The sequence below is a fragment of the Daktulosphaira vitifoliae genome, unplaced genomic scaffold, assembly GCF_025091365.1.
Source record: "Daktulosphaira vitifoliae isolate Bord-2020 unplaced genomic scaffold, ASM2509136v1 Scaffold_2, whole genome shotgun sequence".
NCBI lineage: Eukaryota > Metazoa > Arthropoda > Insecta > Hemiptera > Phylloxeridae > Daktulosphaira > Daktulosphaira vitifoliae.
In genome coordinates, this window is record NW_026099573.1 from 30,398,510 (window position 1) to 30,421,011 (window position 22,502).

The 22,502-nt window shown below is 31.4% G+C and overlaps 2 protein-coding genes across 2 annotated transcripts in view; both read left to right on the forward strand.

Moving 5' to 3' along the window:
- The window catches only part of LOC126898114 (dynein axonemal heavy chain 8-like), a 55,074-nt gene extending 37,029 nt beyond the window's left edge, over nt 1-18,045 (forward strand). Inside the window, exons 29-45 of the mRNA XM_050672062.1 lie at nt 442-759; nt 1,879-2,001; nt 2,069-2,763; nt 2,893-3,138; nt 3,261-3,579; nt 3,651-3,877; nt 4,484-4,706; nt 4,768-4,944; nt 8,591-8,761; nt 8,825-11,035; nt 12,064-12,256; nt 12,633-12,894; nt 12,957-13,196; nt 13,263-13,430; nt 13,500-13,641; nt 13,724-14,035; nt 17,752-18,045. Of these exons, the coding sequence (XP_050528019.1) occupies nt 442-759; nt 1,879-2,001; nt 2,069-2,763; nt 2,893-3,138; nt 3,261-3,579; nt 3,651-3,877; nt 4,484-4,706; nt 4,768-4,944; nt 8,591-8,761; nt 8,825-11,035; nt 12,064-12,256; nt 12,633-12,894; nt 12,957-13,196; nt 13,263-13,430; nt 13,500-13,641; nt 13,724-14,035; nt 17,752-18,045 (6,321 nt within the window). The remainder of the gene's footprint in view (nt 1-441; nt 760-1,878; nt 2,002-2,068; nt 2,764-2,892; nt 3,139-3,260; nt 3,580-3,650; nt 3,878-4,483; nt 4,707-4,767; nt 4,945-8,590; nt 8,762-8,824; nt 11,036-12,063; nt 12,257-12,632; nt 12,895-12,956; nt 13,197-13,262; nt 13,431-13,499; nt 13,642-13,723; nt 14,036-17,751) is intronic.
- Nucleotides 18,046-21,599: 3,554 nt separating this feature from the next.
- On the forward strand, nt 21,600-22,196 carry LOC126898115 (ATP synthase subunit d, mitochondrial-like). Its single transcript, XM_050672063.1, has 2 exons — nt 21,600-21,743; nt 22,035-22,196. Exons 1-2 carry the CDS (start codon nt 21,600-21,602, stop codon nt 22,194-22,196), a joined length of 306 nt encoding a protein of 101 aa, XP_050528020.1.
- The last annotated feature ends 306 nt before the right edge of the window (nt 22,197-22,502 follow it).

The window sequence follows — 22,502 nt, forward strand, 5'->3', positions numbered from 1 at the left end:
AATTGAATGAACCTTGAGTTTGAATAGTTTTATTAGAGTTTCAACTCTAAAGTAGCATTTTAATTAAAACTATTTTATAGCTATTTTTCGATTTTTCTTTGACCTACACTGTAAGTGTTATAGTTTTACCTATATGGTAAGTTTTTTTTATAATTTTAAAGATGTGTTAGTAAACGAGTAAAAAGAGTGGAAATTTCTAAAGGTTTTAAAAAAACTTAACATTCTTTTGCAACATTTTAAGCTGTTCGAGTTTAATCTGTATTTTAAATTTGAAGAGCTTATTTTAAGTATAAACCTAAATATATGGGTTCGAGAAACCAGATAAATTGTTTAGTTTAAAGATACACTTCGATTGCTAAAATTTAGCACAGTGCACTGCCTTGCTCTCAGATAGAAAAATATATTTTTAAAAATATACACATTAAATAGTCTTAATTGTAGGAAGGTGAAACAATTTATGAGTATACAGTGTCCAAAAATGGTGAATGGATGCATTGGAGTTCATTAGTTGATGAATATATGTATCCTCGTGACTATACACCTTCTTATGGAGACATTTTGGTTCCGAATTTGGATAATGTTCGAGCAATGTTTTTAATTTCATTAATTGCAAACCAAGAAAAAAATGTTTTACTTATTGGTGAACAGGGAACAGCCAAAACAGTAATGATCAAAAGTTTTATGCAAGAATTTGATCAAGAAAAAAGACTGAGCAAAATGCTTAATTTCTCCTCCGCTACTACACCGAATATGTTCCAGGTAAAAAGGGATAGTTAGTTTTTAAATAATCGTATACTATAATTTATATTATTTAGTATTTTATCAAGTAACAATTATAAAATTTTAGTGTTATGATTGTTTTGAGGGATTCTATATTATCTTATCTAAAAACTAACTTTCTACAAACTTTACCTGAACTAGGTTGACCATTTAATTCCATTACAGTTTTAATATAATAATTACGAGAATTATTCAAATTTTAACCTCACAATGACGTATTATCAAGTTAAAAAACACGATGAAACATGGTAACACAATGGGGTCACAGCACAGTGTGAACGTGGCATAGTTGGGACTAGTATAAATGATATCTGACAGTGATTTAAATCACTATCATATAAAACACTTCGATGCAAATCTGTAGATGGTGTTTAATTTTAAGAAATTGGTGGATTATTGAAAAACAAAATTCTAACTCAAAAAGAAAAATTGCAAAAAAAATTATTGCCACGGGCAATGATTTTTACTGAATCGGCAAACGTTCATCGTATCGTCTTTTTATCAAATAGGTAATTTAAGCTGATTGAAAAGCTCGGAGTATTTCCGAAACATTTTCAAAACTTAAGTTGAAAAAGTTAAATTTTTGTGCAGAAGTTGCTATTTTGAATCCCCCTGTGGGTAGGTAAAGGGTCAGATTTTCAAAAAGTTTGTATCAAATGAAAGAGAAATATCTAAAGGTTTCAATATAAAAAAGAATTATTTTGATTTGTTCATTTTTCAATAAGTTATGGCAATTTTTAGAAGAAAAAAAATGTCGACATTTACCGATTTTAAAAATCGTAATTTTTTATAAGTTAGTTAATTATGTATATTGCCCTTAAAAATTATTAACGTTAACGCTCTTAGTGGATAAATTGTATAAATTCTTAATAATTAATAAATCAAGAAATATATGAAAATAAAAAATATCAAAAATAATTTCCTTGACGTAATTATTATTTTAAGAGAAATGGAGTTGAAATTTTTAAATAATTACCTAATAGAAAAATTTATATTTCCATAAAAACAGCACGCGTCTAGCGAGATATTTATTAAAAAATAGTTTGTGTTTCATTTTTTTATATAATAATTAAACACCTCAAATATAAATGGTTTTAGAACACAATTGAAGGCTATATGGAAAAAAGGTTTGGTACAACATATGGTCCTCCGGGTAATCGAAAAATGTCTGTATTTATTGATGATATAAATATGCCAATTATAAACGATTGGGGAGATCAAGTAAATATTTTTATTTGTTTAAAAATTTTAATGTATGTAATTGATTTATATCACATTCTACAACTAGGTTACAAATGAAATTACTCGACAATTATTGGAAGGTGGAGGATTTTATTCATTGGTTAAACCAGGAGAATTTATAAATATAGTTGGAGTAAATATGTTAGCAGCTATGATTCATCCAGGTGGTGGTCGAAATGATATCCCACCTAGATTAAAGAGACAGTTTTGTATATTTAATTGTACCTTACCATCAGACACGTCAATGGATAAAATATTTGGAACGTTGGGAAGTGGCTATTTTTGTAAAGAACGTTTTGAAGAGCAAATTGTACAATTTGTTCCAAAGCTTGTACCTCTAACACGATTAGTATGGCAAAAAACTAAAATAAAATTACTACCAACCCCAGCCAATTTTCATTATGTGTTTAATTTACGTGACTTATCACGTATATGGGAAGGCATGTTACAAATTGGTATTTCCGAATGTCCTAATGTTCAAGTATTATTGAAATTATGGTGCCACGAACTTTTGCGAGTAGTATATGACAAGCTCACAAACGCAGCAGATAAAGAATGGTTTTTTAGTAATTTGTTAACTACCACGCGAGATTATTTAAATAATGAAGACTTTAAATTGTTTCCATCAGACATTAACAAAACAGTTTTTGTTGACTTTTTACGTGATATGCCTGAACCTACAGGTGATGAACCTGATGATTTTGTTTTCGAAGATCCAAAAGTTTATGAAGAAATAGAAGAGTAATTTTGATTTTTTTAGGAATAATTCATCATTTTTTTTTACTATGAACGTTAAAAATTATATAAGAAAAGAAAAATAAAATTTTACATTTTTTAAATGTATAAATATTAAAAAATTTACTTTTCTAGCTTTGTTACTCTTGAGGCTAGAGTGCTTATGTACATGACACAAATGAATGAAGTAATACGAGGATCTAATATGGACTTAGTATTTTTCCGCGATTGCATGGTGCATCTAGTTATCATATCACGAATTTTAAGAATACCACGTGGAAATGCCTTACTTGTAGGCGTTGGAGGTTCAGGGAGAAGATCAGTCACATCTTTAGCTTCATTTATTGCTGGATATTTCCAGCATAAAATATTCATGACTAGGTTATTCATTAATTAATTTTTCATACATACACAATTTATTTTTTCAATTAATTATAATTTCTGTTATTAATTCAATAATTTGTTTATTAATATATAATAACGTATTATAAAATTTTCTATAGAACATATAACGTGAACAACTTTTTGGATGATATAAGATTACTTTATAGAAAAGCAGGGTTTGAAGATAAAAAGACCACTTTTGTGTTTACTGATAACGACATAAAAGAAGAAGCTTTCTTAGAATACCTAAATAATATTTTAAGTTCTGGAGAAGTAGCTAATTTATTTGCAAAAGATGAACTTGAAGAAATGCTAAGTACACTGACTCCAACATTTAGAAAAAAAAATCCAAAAGGCATTCCAACTTTGGACAATTTGTATGAATTTTTCATTAAACAAGCAACACAAAATTTGCATGTTGTGCTTTGTTTTTCACCGGTTTGGCTAGATCAAAAATTGTTCCCGGTTAATTTAAGTTTTTTTTTAATTTTTTACATATTTTTATTTAGATAGGTGAAAGTTTTCGATTACGTGCATTGAAATTTCCTGGTATTATATCTGGTTGTATCATTGATTGGTATACATCTTGGCCGTTAGAAGCTTTACACGCAGTATCTCATCACTTTTTAAAGGACTTCAACATTGTTGGTACAAACATGGAAAAAAATTCTTTAATACAAATGTTAGGTGAAATACATAATAATGTTACTAAAGATTGCATTAATTATCAGCAAAGGTAAATTAAAATTTGTATATTTTATAATTCAATAAAAAAAATACTTGATGCGTATTTGACAAGAACATAATAGGATTTCTCTTATGTTATTAGCAATATTACTGGAGTCTCATTTATTCATTTAGCTTTATAAATATTAAACATAATCGTTATACTTTTATATTAATTTATACTGTTTTTTCATCTTTCTTATACCAAGCAGTATTAGTTTTAATTTTTATTATATAATAAAAATTGGATTCTGAATCATTTCTCGATACATTTTTTGTAGAGATAGTGACTTTATAAGATAGAGCATAAAGACCGCTCTTCGCCATTTCTGAGACTTCAAATATTAATATATACGAAAGTTATAATAAAAAACTGGTTATTAACCAGTTAGAATTTTCTTTATACCACTCTCCATTTAAGAGTAAAATAATAATAGGTTCCCATTTAACTTTCAAAAGTTATCCTTAAAATCTACCCTCATGAGTAATTTTTTTCTTTCTATACATTTTTATGAAAAAAATGAGAATGGTACCCATAATAAATCTTATTGTATTTAAATATTTTTTACATTTGATATAAACCGGTCTTTTTTTAAATTAGTAATTTTTATTGCAGGTTTCGGCGACAAATTTATGTCACTCCCAAGTCATTTCTATCATTTATTGATGGTTATAAAAATTTATATAAAGAAAACGTTGAACAAATTGAAAATATGAAAGTACAAAGAGTACTGGGGTTAGAAAAACTTGCTGACGCCTCACTACAAGTTGAAGTATTAAAACTAGAATTGGTCGAAAAAGAAAAAGAAATAGCAGTTGCGAATGCTGCTTGTAACGAAGTAATTAAAATTTACAAAAAACATTCTTATTAAAATATGGTAATGTTTTTTTCTAACGTAGGTTACAACTAAAGTCAATAAAGTAGTAGAAATAGCAGAAAAAAGTAAAGCTGAAGTAGTAATTGTCAAGGATAAGGCTGAGCAATTACTAAAAGTTATATCTAAAGAAAAAAAAATTGCTGAAGGAAAACTTGCCAAAGCTAAACCAGCTTTAGACGCAGCTGAAGCAGCTTTAAACGTATGCAATTAACTTTTTTTTCACAGTAAACCTTGAATTAATTGAACTAAAAATTAACTTACTTACAACTAATTGCAAATTTTATCTGCTTTTTTTTTTTTCTTCTGAAATCGAAGACTGGGGAGGAACTGCCGTTAAGCATTGCCTCTCCCCGGCCTCCATCGTTTATTGAAACAAACAAAATACATCGAATTGAACATAGGTAGTCTTATATACTAACAGTTAGTTAGCTCTACCTCCCCAATTTTAGCCATTCGGCCTACAATAAAACCTTAGGCTAAAATAAAAGAAACAAACAGTTTTTCATTTCTTCACCCGGCAGTCACGGGCAATGTGCCCTTCCTCATGGCAGGTGAAGCACTGAGCTGTCCTGTTGGGTCCTTCGCAGTCTTTTGCCATGTGCCCCATCTCTTGGCATCTGTAACACCTGGGTACAACTCCATTGGCGTCCATCACCTTGATCCGACATGTACCCCAGCCCACCCTGACCTTTTTGAGTTTGGCCAGTTTGTAGGCCGCGTTGGTCGGAACTCTCAGGCGCACGGATCTTCCTCTTCACTGCTCGCCGCTTATTTCCGGCACTCTCACTTCAGAGAGATCCGGGTGTAGGAGTTTCAGAACCCCTTCCAGATCGGCGGCGTCAACGGATTCTTCTAATGCCACCAGTATGATCGAAGTCATGGCTACTGGGCGACGCACCTTGGCTCTGTCGCAGAGTCTCTCTTTCAGGATCCCTGCAAGAAGATCGGCTTTCTCACGATTGCCGATCTCTAGCAGGATCTCTCTGGCCTTGGTCCTTCGGGAGCCAGTGACTTCCAAACCTATCTCCTGCAGGTTTACCACCTCCTTGGCACTCTTGAGGAGGTCGACCATCGACGCCCTTTCCTTCTGACCACAGCCGCCCAGGTGTTTTCTTTGCCCGGTGCCTGCGCTTGAGGAGCCACCTCCAGCGGAGCAGCCGACTGAGAAACTACGGCTTGTGGAATAGCGTTCAAAGAAGATACCTGACCTTCCGCTATCTCCTTCTTCCTCTTCTTTTTCTTCTTCTTCGACTTCTCCGCCACCGTGGGTTCAATCACCGAAGGGTCCTCCACAGTTTGCGTGCCTGCCTCTTTGGTCGATCTCTTAGTTGGAGCCGCGACATTAGGAGCTCGTGGCCCGACTCTTCCATCGGGTGGGGGCTGGTGGTCCCCAACACCCGACGCCGACGGCCCTCCTCTTTTTCCTTCTCCAATATCACTTCAAGTTTCCTCGTCGCTTACTGGACCTTTCTGTGGACACCCATGCCCCTCCGTTTGTCCATGATACAACGGAGTACTTTGACCTGGTCGGCGACTTCATTGACCATGGTCGCATTCGCAGTCATTTCCTCCGCTGTGTCATTCCTTCGTTTCCTGCGGGGCTCGGCTGAGCTCCTTAACTCAGTCAGAGCCTGGCATGACAGAGATATTTGCTTCAAGAGGAATGCCAGATGCGTGTCTGGCACCTCTTTCATGAGGCTCCCCTCGACCTCCGCGGTTCTAGCAAGAGCAACGACGTGGTTGAGGCTGACGTCGAACGTGGCCTCGTCGTCACTCTTGTCATCCCGCAACGACGCCCTCCTCTTCACCGGATGGCGCTTTGGAGGCGTCTCTTCCCTGAGAGGGCTGAGTGCCGGAGACTCTTCACGGCGTAGAGCAGACGTGCCTTCTTCTCCTAAAGATGGCTCCGCCTCCTTCCCGCCTGGTCCGTCTCCGATCCGTATAGCTTCATCTTCCTCGTCTTGAGCAGCGACAAAGGAAGACGAAGAAGAGCCTTTTCTTTAGCACACCACGCAGTCTCCTTCTGCTTGGTGGCGCTTATATTCATACAACTCGGTTGCTTGTCGCAGACCGTGTCCCATTAACTCCATCATCTTATTGCCTTTGTAGCGGGAGAGCAATTCGGCGGCGACCAGTCAGGCCACGTTATTGACCCGATCCGCCGCACCCTCCCCTCGATGACTGGAGATACAGCTATCCATTACGGCAGCTCTTTCCTCGTCATCCTCTATGTCTTCCAGAGGATTATACTCCACTTCCTTCTCCGGTGCAAATACTCCGCCATTAGCAAGTTCCTTCTCCATCATTCCCAACACCATCGACACAGAACTTCGGAAGCCTTCCAAGCTTCTTAGTCTCCTGAGTGGGAAACAATGCTCCGTGACTTTTTCGGAGATCCTGCGCTGGCGCAAGTGCATCCAGCGGTTGTATTCTGACTGCGTCAGCGGTATTCCATCGCAAAAACGATCTCGAATATCCGTCCAGTACTCAATCATCTCCGCAGAGATCATCAACCCTCCAGCAGTAGCCTCAGTGACCCGAAGGTCACTGGAGGATGCCTGCTTGGCACATCCTCCGACGCTTGGGCGCGAATGCCCCCTGGACCCTACCTCACCAGTCCAACAGTTTTTGTACAGTCGCTAGATGACGACCGGTTTGGGCCTGTAGAGACCCCTCCCCAGCCGGTACTGGAGTCTCCGACCCTCCTGGAACCGCAACTTCTGTATCTTCTGTCTTCCTGGTTGATTTTTTGGGGTAAATTCTAACCCTTGCGACTTACGTGTCGCCACGGGATTTGATTTTGGTGTTACCTTCACCTGGTGGTCGCTTTACCAGGCTATCGGGTCCACCTGCCCGTTTTCCTCAAACGCTTCCGCTTATTCGTCCACTCTGAGGAGTGACTTATATCACGGCTACCCTGCATATCTGCAGGGTTAACGAGCGATCAAGGGGCTCATTGTCCGCGACCGCTTATTCGTCAGCCCAAGTGAATGGACTGCTTATTTCGCGGCTAACCTGCATATCTGCAGGCCGTTCCTCTATCCGCAACCTGAGGACGTGCCCGATTCCCCGAGCTAGGAAAACTGCGCCCGTGCCGACGTTTCGTAGCCCAGTAGAGTCCGATCATACCGACACTGTAACGCAAGCAAACGGGAATGTTATCTGATGCGAATATTATAATATCTTTATTAATATTTTTTTTTAGAAATTTTATTTTTAAATTTAAAAATATAAAATCATTTTTTACCTTAATTTTTTTCGGCTTTGATAAAATATATATTTATGCAGTTTTCCAGGAATTTTTTTAGGGGTGGGAGGAAATAAATGTGTACCATTTCCATGAGTGGCAATTTTTTTGGAATTAAGTGATGACAGAATTTTTTGTAAACATAATATATAAAATAAGGATTATGTTGGACTTCAATACTAAATATGTCTCTGCGCTTGTCACATATTGAGTAGGAAAGGAAGGTAGAATTTAAAATTAAAATAAACATTTCATGATTTCCAGATGCTTTGTCTTTTAATAAATTCTAACTATATCACTATTTACTCAGATTTAAATATTATAATGTTTTATAAAATAAATGCTTAGATATGCAGATGGTCGGTCTGATTAATGCTCAAATAAAAATAGACTGACTTTTAATAGACAGGCAAATAGGGTCGAGCTAGCTGGCTTAAGCCAAAATATCAAATAAGCATATTCAGTTAAACTTAGCCAAGGTCATCACCGATTTATGTATACTTTTAAAACTTACGAAATGATAAACAATAAATATATAAAATAAACCAGTTGTTCTAACATAGTAATAATTTGTTCGAGTGACATTTTATTTTTTCAGACTATAGAGCAAAAAGATATAGCTACAGTCAGATCATTAAAAAAGCCTCCAATTTTAATTACATTAATTATGGACTGTGTACTTATATTATTTAAACGCCCGCTTGTACCAGTAACAATAGATCGATCGATAAATTTTTTGTCAAATTCTTATGAATACGAGTCTAAAAAAGTAAAAACAAATTTCTATTTTTATTTATTCATGTTTATTTAATTATTTGTCATTTAAAAATAGTTTATGGGTGAAGGACGATTTTTAGAAAAATTGAAAAATTTTCCCAAAGATCAAATAAATGGAGAATTAATTGACTTAATGCAAACTTATTTTAAATACCCCGATTATACATTAGAAAATGCAAATAAAGCATGTGGAGATGTTGCTGGATTAATTAGCTGGACGAAGGCAATGGCTGAATTTTATAAAGTTAATACAGAAGTTTTACCTTTGAAGATGAATCTTGCAAAGCAAGAAGCTAAACACAATAAAGCTAAAGAAGAGCTACGGGAAGCTGAGGCTATTGCTGCAGAGAAAAACAGAGAATTAATGGAAGCAAAAAGAAAACTTAAGATTGCTTTAGACTCACAAGGAGAAGTTCAAGCAGAAGCTGATAAATGTAAAAACAAAATGATGTCAGCAACTGCTTTAATTGATGGACTAGTAGGCGAAAGAAAAAGATGGACTCAACAATTAGCTGGTTTCAATGTAGAAATTAAAAAACTATTGGGTGATATTGTAATATTAACTGGATTTCTATCCTATTCGGGTCCATTTAATCAAGAATATCGGACACATATTATACAATCGTGGTACAATCAACTACATGAAAAAAATATCCCAAATACAGTTGATTTAAGCATAATTGACAAATTAGTAGATCCTCCTACAATAAGTGAATGGAATCTTCAAGGCTTGCCTAATGATGAATTATCTACTCAAAATGGTATAATTGTAACACAATCACCAAAATATCCTGTATTAATTGATCCACAAAGTCAAGGATTAGCATGGATAAAAAATAAGGAATTAGTTAATCAAATGAAAGTTACTTCATTCGATAATAAGTATTTTAGAAACCATTTAGAGGATTGTGTATCCTTAGGGAAACCTTTACTAATACAGGACATTTTACAAGACGTAGATCCAGTGCTAGAAAATGTTTTAGAAAAAAACTATTTTAAAGTAGGTAGAAACTTAAAAGTATCACTTGGAGATAAAGAAGTTGATATACATGAAAGTTTTCGTATGTACATAACAACAAAGCTTAGTAATCCATCTTACTCGCCAGAACTTTATGCTCGATGCTCTATAATTGATTTCACTGTAACACTTAGAGGATTGGAAGATCAATTGTTAAGCAGAGTCATTGAAACCGAAAAAAGAGAGTTGGAATTGGAACGAGTTGAACTTATTGCTGAAGTGACTTCACAAAAACGTAAAATGCAAAAACTTGAATATGATTTGCTTGTCAAATTAACCACAGTAAAGGGATCTCTAGTAGACGATGAATCTGTTTTATATACACTTAACAAGACTAAAGATACTGCTGCAGATGTCAACGAAAAAATTAAAATTGCTACACAAACACAAGCTTCAATTAATTTAGTACGTGAAGAATACCGACCAATTGCTACTAGAGGATCAGTTCTATATTTTTTAATTGTTGAAATGGGAATGATAAATTCCATGTATCAAAATTCTTTGCAACAATTTATTGAACGTTTTGATTTATCTCTTATGAAGTCAGAAGCTTCACTTATATTAAGTAGACGAATATCTAATATAATAAAAACAATGACATATGATATATTTAAATACAAGTGTCGAGGTTTATATGAAAAAGATAAAACGTTGTTCACAGTCATCATGACACTTAAAATTGATATGGAACAACAAAATATAACAAAAGATCAGTTTGAATATTTTATCAAAGGAGGTGCTTCAATTGATTTGAATTCTATAAAACCAAAACCTTTTGCCTGGATTACTGATATATGTTGGATGAACTTAGGGTTATTACAAACTATATCTCCATTTCAAGAAATATTGAATATTGTCTCACAAAATGAAAAACAATGGAAAACTTGGTACGAAAAAAGTACACCCGAAAAAGAAGTTATCCCCAATGGTTTGGATAAACTTAGTCAATTCGAAAGATTATTGATTGTAAGAGCTTGGTGTCCAGATAGAACATTGAATCAGGCTTTTGCTTATATTGAAGAATCTCTTGGTCCTAAGTTTGTCGAATCAATAATGTTTGATATTGAAGAAATGTACCTCGAGTCAAGAAACACAACACCACTCATTTGTTTCTTAAGTATGGGTTCAGACCCTAGTAATTTAATTGAAAATACTGCTAAAAAGTTAGAAATTCCATTCCGATCTATATCAATGGGACAAGGGCAAGAAATACATGCTAGAGTATTAATGGAAAATTGTAACATTAACGTAAATAACTTTTTTAATAATATTTTATAATTTTAAGAAATGATTATATCGATAAGATAAATGTTTCCTTTACAAACAATTATTCCATAAAAATATATATCTGCCTCATTTGTCTAATTATAATTTATCCTAAAAAATACATTTTTAAAAAGTTATGATATTTATTTGGTAAAGGTTAACTAATTTAAATAACCATAGAAGCTGAAAATCGGGTATAATGTTTTACAATTATTACTAATTGCAACTGACTAAGTATATAGGTTGATTCTTTTAACACTAGCCACTTGATTTCTTTTAAAATCCAGAGAAAAATTTTTTAATGTTTTTATAAAATTATTTTTAAATTACTGTCTTTGAATTTACATATGTATATAGTTACATATTATACCTTTATTTGTTATAAAGTATTTTTCATATTATACTTTACAAGGGTGCAGATTTATTTTTCAAATAATAACATAATTAATTAGCTTAAACAATATCTAATAATGTAATTAAAACAATTTCTGATCGATGACAACATTTACACATTGGTATTTAAGAAATTATTACCAATTTTTACTTATACAAGAACAGGAGTAAGTACGAGAAATATCTAATGATAATAATAGCACCACACCTAACTTCTAGTTTTTACTCTAAATTGTAAACAATTTCTGAAATACTGGTCCAAAAGTTATCGTAAAGTTACTATTTGAAAATATAAACATCCCTGAAAGATATGTTATATAATTAGGTAAAAAAAAAAAATTTTTATTATCATTATTACCAGTATTTAAAGAAAAATTCTTATCTTGCCTATCATAAATAGGTAATAATTACTTTTATACAACTTATGTACGTCACAATACCTGAATCCAAAGGTATGTGTACTTAATGTTCTCCCTTAAATATGTTTCCATATTGTTATTTAAATATTATTTTCTAATATTCAAACAAATATTTAATTATTATAAAAACATTTATTTTTAATTTTATGGTGAAATCGTGGTTTAATACTTATATAATTTCAATTTTGTATGTATTAGGGAGGATGGGTTTTGCTACAAAATTGTCATCTTTGTTTAGACTATATGCAAGAAACATATGTATACTTAATAACAAGAGCTGCAACAACACAACATGAAAATTTTAGAGTTTGGATTACAACAGAACCGCATCCTAAATTCCCAATCTCATTACTACAAATAGCAGTTCATTATACATATGAGCCCCCTGAAGGTAATTCGTATAAGATTATTGTGTATTTTCTATTTATTCAAAATATGTTTATAAATTATTCTAAAAACGTATTTATTGATTTATTAAGTTAACAAAAAATCAAATAATTATAATTCGATCGTCAAATAGATCTTTGTCACACTTTATATGTATTAAATATTTTGATTGGATATTTTTTATAACTATTTTACAAATACTAATGAGTCAATTGAAGCAACTTTTCAACATTGTATAAATATTGTGAATATTATAATATTTAAAGGTTATTGAGTATTTTTTTTTAGTAAGTTACTGCAAACAAATTTTAGTTTAAAAGGATAATGGTATTTTTTGATTACGGTTTATATTTTTATAACATAAATGCATAATTTTAAAGGATTACGAGCTGGTCTAAAAAGAACATATAATAATATGGGACAAGATATATTTGATTATTCAAGTGTACCTCAATACAGATCAATCCTATACGCCATATCTTTTCTACATTCTGTTGTTCAAGAACGTAGGAAGTTCGGACCTATTGGCTGGAATATCCCATATGAATTCAATACTTCAGATTGGTATTCTTCAACGTTATACTTACAAAAAATGGTTGATGAAATGACTATTAACTCTCCAGTAAATTGGGTATCTTTAAGGTAAAGTTATTTTTTTCTGAACTAAAAATCCATCCTAATACTCAAAAAAAATTTCAAATAAGATATATGTTGGCTGAAGTTCATTATGGTGGAAGGGTAACTGATGACTATGATCGAAGGCTACTTAATAATTTCACAGTCATGTGGTTTGTAGATAAAATATTTGACGACCAGTTTAATTTCTATAAAAATTATAACATTTTACATTTCAAAAAATTATCACATTACTTAACAGCGATTGAAAATATGTCATTGAAAGATCCGCCACAAGCTTGTGGTCTCCATCCCAATGCAGATATCACGTAATAATTTAATACTTAATCTTAAATTTACGAATATTTTTGTGTAAAAATGCTTAAAACTTTCAGATATCAAACAAATATAATACAAAACATGTTTGATAAGATAACATTTATCCAACCAAAAGGTTCTGGTGGAGATGGAGAATTTACAAGAGAAGATAAAGTACTATCAATGACAAATGATATATTAAAGAAATTACCAGCTACTTTTAACATGTTTAAAGTAAAAGAAAGGTAATCACAGTACAATTACATTAAAAAAAAATATATATATATATATATATGAACATAAAATAAATTTAGATTATCAATCATGGGAGCGACACAACCTATGAATATTTTCTTAGGTCAAGAAATTGATCGAATTCAGGTTGTTATTGATTTAGTTAGGAATACATTGGAGGATCTGTTATTAGCAATTGAAGGGATCATCATAATGAACGAGGTTATTATCTTCAATAATAGATATTATAATAAGTGATGAACTAAATAATTCGAAAATTAATTTAAAAAAAATATAATTATAGGTCTTGTCTACCACTTTAGATTTCCTTTATGATGGTCGTATACCTACTCATTGGATAAGACCTTCTTGGACGTCATCATCTATAAGTTTTTGGTTCAACGAATTGCTTGAACGACAACTCCAAATATCTACATGGATTTTCAAAGAAAAACCATCCAAATTCTGGTTGACTGGTTTTTTTAATCCACAAGGATTTTTAACCGCTATGAAGCAAGAAATATCAAGGGCTCACACCGGGTGGACTCTAGATAATATGGTTCTTGATAATAGAGTCACAATTTATTCTAAATACGAAATTGGTAAACAACCAACTGTAAGTTAAAAAACTAGTTGTATTTTTTACATTCAGAGTGATCCACAACGTTTCGACAAATATAATAACTTTTGATCTACTCTAAATAATATGTGTTACTTTTTAATAATAATTTGTGCATTCTTAAATAATTTTAAAACCATATTTTTATATTTTGTCAATTTTTTTAAATAGCCATGTTTTAACTCTTTCTTCTTCTTCCTCGCCTTAATCCCAACTACTTCCATTTGACACGATCTCCCACATCCTCTACGCTCACATCAGCTGTCTTCATATCGCAATCAATAACATCTCTCCATCTCTTTTTTGGTCTTCCTCTACCTCTTCTTCCTTCAACATTCATTTCTACAACTTTTTTTGTGGATTCCGATTCTTCTCTTCTCATAACATCTAATCATCTAAGTCTATTTTCTCTCATCTTATCCACGATTGACGCTACACTTATACTCACTCTTATATGCTCTTTTCTAATCCTATCTTCTCTAGTCACTCTACTCATCCATCTAAGTACTCTTATCTCTGCTCTACTTTCTTATCAACCGCTCAACACTCTGAACCATACATCATAGCTAGCCTTATTACAGTCTTATAGAATTTACCTTTCAGCCTCATTGGAATTCTTTTATCGCATAAGATACCGGACGTTTGTCTCCACTTCAACCACCCGCACTTAATCCTGTGTTATACATCCTCGTCAATAGCACCGCTCTTTTGCACAACTGATCCTAAATACTTAAAACTTTCCACCTCTTCTATCACATGCTCGCCTATTGTCACTCATCTCCACATTTCACTTACCTCGAGTTCTCCTTTGTCAAACTCGTACTCTATATACTCTGTCTTACTCCTACTTATTCTTAAACCCTTTTCTTCAAGAGCTGATCTCCACACCCCTTGCCTTTGATTAATTTCCACCCTATTTTCTCCTATTAACACTATAGCGTCAGTAAACAACATGCACCACGGCACCTCTCATTGTATTTCTTTAGTAATTTCATCCATCACTATAGATAATAAGTAAGGGCTTAAAGCAGAACCTTGGTCCACTCCTACTCTTACCCGAAAACCTTCTGGTTCTCCTCCCACACTTTTTGCCCTAGTATAAGTGTCATCATACTTATCATCTATTATATTAATATACCTTTTCGGGACTCCATTTCTCATTAATGACCACTTTAAAACTTCTCTCGGTACTCTATCATATGCTTTTACCGAATCTATAAATACTATACACAGCTTTTTCTTCTTTTTCATAAACTTTCTATTAGTTGCCTCACACAAAATATTGGCTCTATTGTTGATTTACCAGGCATAAATCCAAACTGGTTTTTAGATACCGATGTCTCATTTCTTATTCTATTATCTATTACCTTTTCCCAAATTTTCATACTATGACTCATAAGTTTTATGCCTCTATAATTTCCACACTCCTGTGTGTCACCTTTATCTTTAAATATCGGCACCACAATACTATTCCTCCATTCATTTGAATTTTTCCCTTCTAATAAGATTTTATTTAAAAGTTCCTTCAAGCACCATATGCCAACACCTAATATTTTCCATACTTCTACTGGCACTTCATCTGGTCCTTCTGCTTTATTCTTTTTCATTGATGCCATAGCCTCCCATACCTCTTTCTCACTAATTAAATCTACCAGTCCCTCGTTCTACAAGATATCCTCTAATGTCTCTTTTGGGTACTCCTCATTCAGTAATTTTTCAAAATACTCTTTCCACCTTTGTTTCACATCATCATCACTCGAGAATACCCTATTATCAGCACTTTTTATATACCATATATAATGATAATCTTTAGTCTTTTTCTCTCTTACTTTTGCAAGTCTAGAGTTTCTGATACAAGCGGTACCTGGCAATAAAGATGCAGTGATAGGTGGATATATGAATGAACTTGTAGGCAATGAGAGGAAAGGATATGAAAGAATACATGGAGTGTATGGTTTTAGTGGGAAGAGTCTAAGTCAATTCAGTATAAAAATATAATTATATAATATGGATGTTTTTTCGAAGACTTTTATTTGTTTAGATGTGAATTATATTGGCATTTTTTATTAGTTTTTCTCTCACATTTTAATAAGTAGCCTCATTCATTTGAGAAACCCTATAAATCCAACAACTTAGAACTCAAATATTATTAGTAGTAGTAGCAGTAAGTATAAACCTGTGCTACCGTACTAACTACTTCAATATAAGTTATATTACATTTTTAATGCATTTTATGCTACTTTCCATCAATCAGTGAAAGTAGAGAAAGTATTTTACTTTGTGTCTAAAGCGATTAATAATAAAAAATATGACTTTAAAGTAATCTACAAATTCATAAATTATTTAAAAAAGGAGTAACACAAAATATTTAGTAGATCAAAAATCATTAGATTTGACAAAATATTTTGGATTAATTTCATTAATTTATTCTAAAAAAAATGTAGTTATTTTTCATAGTAATTAGTTGATCAAATGTTGTTTATTCCAGACATAAATTTCCAATGTGTTTTTTAAAAATTATTATTTTGAAATTTTTGAATCAATTTTGAATATTTTATTTATTTAATGTCATTTAATTTGAATTCTAAAAAAAATGTAAATTAAGCCCATATATATATATATATTATTTAGAATTTATTGCAAAATTTCGTTACCATTCAATATTAGCTTCGATGCGAAGCTGAGAAGGTATTAATTTTACTATGATGTGTTTTTTTTTTTTTTGTCTGTTACCACTTTTTCTCAGCTCTCACCGAACCGATTTCTTTCAATGATACGTCAAAAGATCACAGATCGTATTTAGTCGAAGACATTACCCACAAAAATTGAAAAAATTTCCCTCGTTCCTCGTAAATGGTGGAAACCTCCAAAAAAATTACAAATTTTAATATAATTTTTTCAATTTTTTTTTACTTAAAATTGCTATAACTTTTTTAAAAAGAACCAAATCAATATAATTTTTTTTTATATAGATGCATGATATCATTACCTTTCATTTGGTATATTTTTTTTTATATGTGACCCTTTACTTATACTTGATCCAACTATGCCACGTCACCACTGTGCCGCGACCCCCTTGTTCTGGTTTTTTTTATTACAAAAGAAAATATTTAAAATTTGAATTTTATTATATAGATATAGCCTATAAGTTATAAAAATTGTTGGTTAGGTTTTTTTATATTATAATAAAGTGTTAATTAATAAAATATATAAATAAATGAATCATATAATTAAATTACATAGTTGACTATGATGTCAGGCCTAAAAAATTAAGTGAATAATATTCATTTAACAGTTGACGTTTGTTTACTAGGTATTTATCTGAAGCGTATTAAAAAATGAATTTAAAACGGTTTTTAATTTTTTTTATTTTGGTAATTTAACATGACTGGTCTAAGCAGGGTATTCACTTCCATTCCTCTTTAAATACGCCACTGGTATACACAATAATTATCACCACTGTGCCGCGACCCCCTGTGCTGGGTTTTTTTTAGTTTTGAAATCGTCATATTAATATATTAGTTTATACAATACATCTATAATGGATGTATTATTGAATAAGGAGTACATAAATGTTTTCTTTATTCATTAATATGAAAATTTATACTTAGCCTTCAAGCCCAGCTTGGGCCAAAATAAAGAAATTTTTTTTTTAAATAATTGTAATTAATATAACTATATGGAAATATTAAATTTTATTTCAATAATTACAGGAAGGTGTATATGTATATGGATTATTTTTGGATGGGGCTAGTTGGAATAAAAAATCAAGTGTATTACAAGAATCCCTGCATAAAATACTAATAACAGAAATGCCAGTGATTCATATTTATGCAATAAATTTAACAAAACCTCGAACGTTAACCGGTTATCAGTGTCCAGTTTATAAAAAACCAAGAAGAACTGGTTTGTTTTACATTTGCCAATTAAACTTAAACACACCGCCTGATCTTCATGGAGAACATTGGATATTAAGAGGCGTAGCATTGTTATGCGATGTTAAATAAATAAAGAATATAATTTGCTTTACATTTTACTAAAATCATATTAATTTCATAATTATAAAACTTAAAATATAAGTTTTTATGTGTAGTAAATAGCTAAGGAAGTATTGAATAACGTCAATTTCAGTATAGTATAAGTTTTACAACAGTAGTAAGCAATTTTTGAATTCTTAAACAATATAATAATGTCATATAAAATGAAAATGCAGGGTAAGCAATTTAATAATAGTGGGATAAAGAATATAAAGGGGAACATGAAAAGTATAAGGCGATTGGCGTGTTAGGGCAGATAGTGCTGCAGATAGAAACTGTGGGTAGCCATGCTCACGCCTTCCTATTATGTAAGGTTAATTTTTTCTGTTGTTATCGTTGTTGATTAAATTAAAAATAATAGTCGCTCGGCTTTTTTTTATTATTCGTTCTGTTGGTTCTATTCAATTTTTTTTGTTGTTTTATAATTATTTTGTAAGTCGTCCAGACGAAATATTTTTGTAAGTCGTCCAGGCAAATAATTGTGTGTAACGTCGTCCAAACGAAATCTTATTGTAAGCCGTCCAGGCAAACTATTGTGTTGTTGTTCCATCAAATATTTAAGCATTGAATAAGTCAATACCATTAGGTAAGACATTGCATTATACGTTTTATTTGTTCCTATTATTATTATTGTTTATTTAAGCATTTATAAATTATTATACTGTTCAATAATTGAATCGGACTCATTTATTTAAATATTAAATTTCTTCTCTCTTTATTCATAAAAAAAAATATACAGTCCACTATAAAAAAAAAAAAGGTGTCGCGTAAGCGCATTATTATTATCTGCCCGCGCCCTAACATGGCGTTTTGACGAAGAGACGTTGAGCTACGGGTCAGGACGTTTATGTGCGAGTAACTTTGTATTTTGTACGATTTAATTTTGTGTTACATTTTTGTATTACATTTTGACTTTGTGTTTTTACGTATCATAAATAAAATAACTACTTAAAAATCTGTACTCGAGAGTAAATACTTTATATTCGTCGTGTTATTAAAAATTGTGTGTGTGCAGCAAGAGTCGAGATTGGACTACTGGTCTTTTAGTTGATCATAACAATTAGTGTGCGTACTGGCTAGTATTTGGGCTTAACTGTCCTTTAGTAGGTATAGTGAAAAGGTAGTTGTGCTGTTGGCTGACGAGAAGCCACCCTTCAATCTGCTACTTTTGAGCTAGACCGTACTGACGGGTCAAAACTCTACCCTTTTGGTAGTTCACTAATTGGAGTGATTGGGGCTAACCAGCGTATCAAAACGGGGGGACTCGAGAAGAGCTAAAAACGACAAACTCGTCGTCAAAAACATTAGTTAATTTGTGTACTACTTTTGTGTCTACGTCGGGGTATTACCGACATATGACATATATTTTACAAAGAAACTCACATAGATAAAAAAATATATGTATATTATGAATTATTAATCTGTGTACTTAATTTTTCTTGTAGCTCATCAACCAATATATTTATTACTGTTTTATCAAATATCAAGGAGTTGAATAAAATTTGATTAAAAATAAAAACTAATTTTGAAAGGTATTTGAAAAACGAGTTGGTCTATACAGGGTGATTGGCTAATTATGCCTCACGTAATATCTTAAAAAATACAAATGTTATAAGTAATTTTTTTTTTAAATTATTATGAATCTTTAATGAGGTGTTTCACAAGAAAATTTAAATTTCTACCACCATCCCTTATGCTTAAAACTTATATCAACTTCATATTTTCAAATGGCAACCCTATTCTTTTTACACCATTAGTTTAATAAAAAAAAAATATTTTGTTTTGTTTAATAGTATTAAATTCAATTTTAATTAGTTAAAGTCTAAATATGTTTCTGAATAAAACGGGTGTACAGTGTAATTCTCCAAATTATGCGTCGAATTAAATTAACGTTGGTTTTCCAGTGATGGTAAGTCAGGGTAACAAAATTCAATGTATCAAAGTCTGATATATTTTTGAGATGAGTGATAAAAAAGGACGCGTAGCGGTATTATGGTTGTTTCTGAAATAACTGTATTAAATAAAGAACTTGTTAAATGTTTTAAAGTGATTTTAAATATATTGGCGTGTAATGTTGTAAATCCAAAAAAATATGAGAATTATGCAAAAGATATTTTTATGATCTATTTGAAATTATATCCGTGGTTTAGAATACCTCCAAGTTTCCATAGGATCTTAATACATGGCTCAAAAGTTATTGAACTTGTTAATTTTCCAAAGGGTAGTTTATTTGAGGAAGCGTAAAATAATGATTATACAGTTGACTCGCGATAGTCCGACACGCTTGGTAGTCCGGCAAGTCATCGGTTTAGATCTCACGAATCGCTGTTAGTTTCTCGCTGTGTTCAGTAGCATTAACTTGAGTGTGCAGTTGCTTTATTTGTGATATTATTACATTTAACTCTACGTTTTTTATTATTAAGTGTAATGGCAAGTACAAGTAGAAGCAATAAACGTAAACATATAACATTAAATCTTCTTAAAAAGTGGGAAATTATTAAGAGGAATGATCGCGGCGAGACTCCCACGGCTATTTCTCAAGTTTATGGTATAGACCTAGTTATTTTTTGTACAGTGTTAAGAAGATAGTTAGGCTTACGTTATTTATTTATCTTAACCTGTAAAACTGATTCATTTTGTGTTATGATTTTAATATTAAATAAATTTCTCTTCTTTTGTAAAAACTAAAGCCTGACTTCATTATTTTGAATCTTTTCTAGTGAAATATTACATAAAAATACATCGTTAACTAGATTTCCAAACTTCTCTCTACAAATTCAATTAAATAGAGCCAACCTTTGGTAATTCGACACCCCCGCGGTCCCGTAGTGTCGGACTATCGCGAGTCAAGTGTATCACATTTAGACGCCATAATACTCGTAAAACTTTGTATAAGATACTAACATAGACCATATACATATGCTTTTCATTTCATATAATCCTCTCATTATTTTTATTAGTTTGAGTATAAAAGTATAAAAGAAAAAAAATTGTGCTCTGAAGCATTGATTTTATTAAACAATAATTTTGAAATCGATAATCTGAAGAATCTGTGTAACATTCAAATAGTAATTCCAAAACTATAATGCAAGTGATTACTTTGGTAACTTGGATAGCTATATTAGTCAAAACATGTAACTTATTGGTTTGATACAAAATATTTGTAAATTGAATAAATTCGGACAAAGTGTGCTTTCGTAATCCAGTTTTTATTTAAGTTATTATATTAATTAAAATGGCTAAAAAGAATGCTCAGTCGTCTATCAATTAGATGGCTATTAGTGAACTTGTTCCAGAAGCTGAAAAAGCTATTTATTTATCTTTTAAAACTAAATTTGATGGGTACCTCAGAAAGTATGTAACGGTCATTTAAATATCATATTTGACCGAATTAAATATTTATCGCTAAATATTTCTTACTTTAAAATTTTATAGATTAATATAATGTGATAAATAAGTAAAAAAAATATATAAATTTACATTACTAATATATATTTTAATTATTGAATGAAATAATTTACAAAATGTTTACATCATGCCCAGAAGCACCTAAAATTGATTGGTCCAAATATAAGAATGCTATTCGTATCACTGATTTATTAGAAAATTTTGAAAAGCAATACAATGCTGTTAAAATTCCATATCCTGAAGACAAATATACAGCATCTGTTGATGGCTTTGAAAAAAAAATGTACATATACTCTTTGTTTATTCATATATATTTTTATTACTATTTAGAAAATTTTCTTTAAAAATATTGCATTCAGATTTAAATTTTGTAATGTGAATAAACTAAAGTAATGTGTTGTATAAATACATTTGGAAAAATAATCAAATTTTACTTTTTAACTAGCCTTAATTTCAATGAATGTACCATTATTACCATACTCCACATAAATGTTAGGCTTGATTTTTTCAGTTATTTTATTTTATTGTTGAATTCATAATGTTTTTTTAAGAAATTGTTGCCATATTCCCAAATGACTTATAAAGATGCTGCTTATATTGAGCCTGATTTGACATTAGGTCTTGAAAACAAGCCATCATTCTGGCCTCATCAAGAAATGAATGTATTTGATAAGCCACAAGAAGAAGGATCAGAAAAACAAAAAAAAAGTTGAAGCTGGTCATTAAGTTATTCATTTCTTAGTTAAAATATAATTTTACCCAATTTTCAAAAAAATATTGGAATAAATATTTATATAAAAGAAAAATATTTTGTAGTTTCATTATAAATTGTTTTATTTCATAAAAATTTTAGTTAATTTTAATAAGATTTGATTACAGAAAAAAAATTGAATATCAAATTGTATTCATAACTGTTTGAGATTATATAATCTTTTGAGAGCTAAATTACGAGATTCACCGAGCCCGTGGTTAAGCTAAGTCACGCTCATGTTAACGGTATTTTTATTACAATCCGTGGT

Coding starts and splice junctions, on each gene's coding strand:
- LOC126898115 (XM_050672063.1), top strand. CDS start 21,600: ATGTTTACATCATGCCCAGAAGCACCTAAAATTGATTGGTCCAAATAT. Junction 21,744..22,034: donor AAGACAAATATACAGCATCT/GTTGATGGCTTT, acceptor TGTTTTTTTAAG/AAATTGTTGCCATATTCCCA.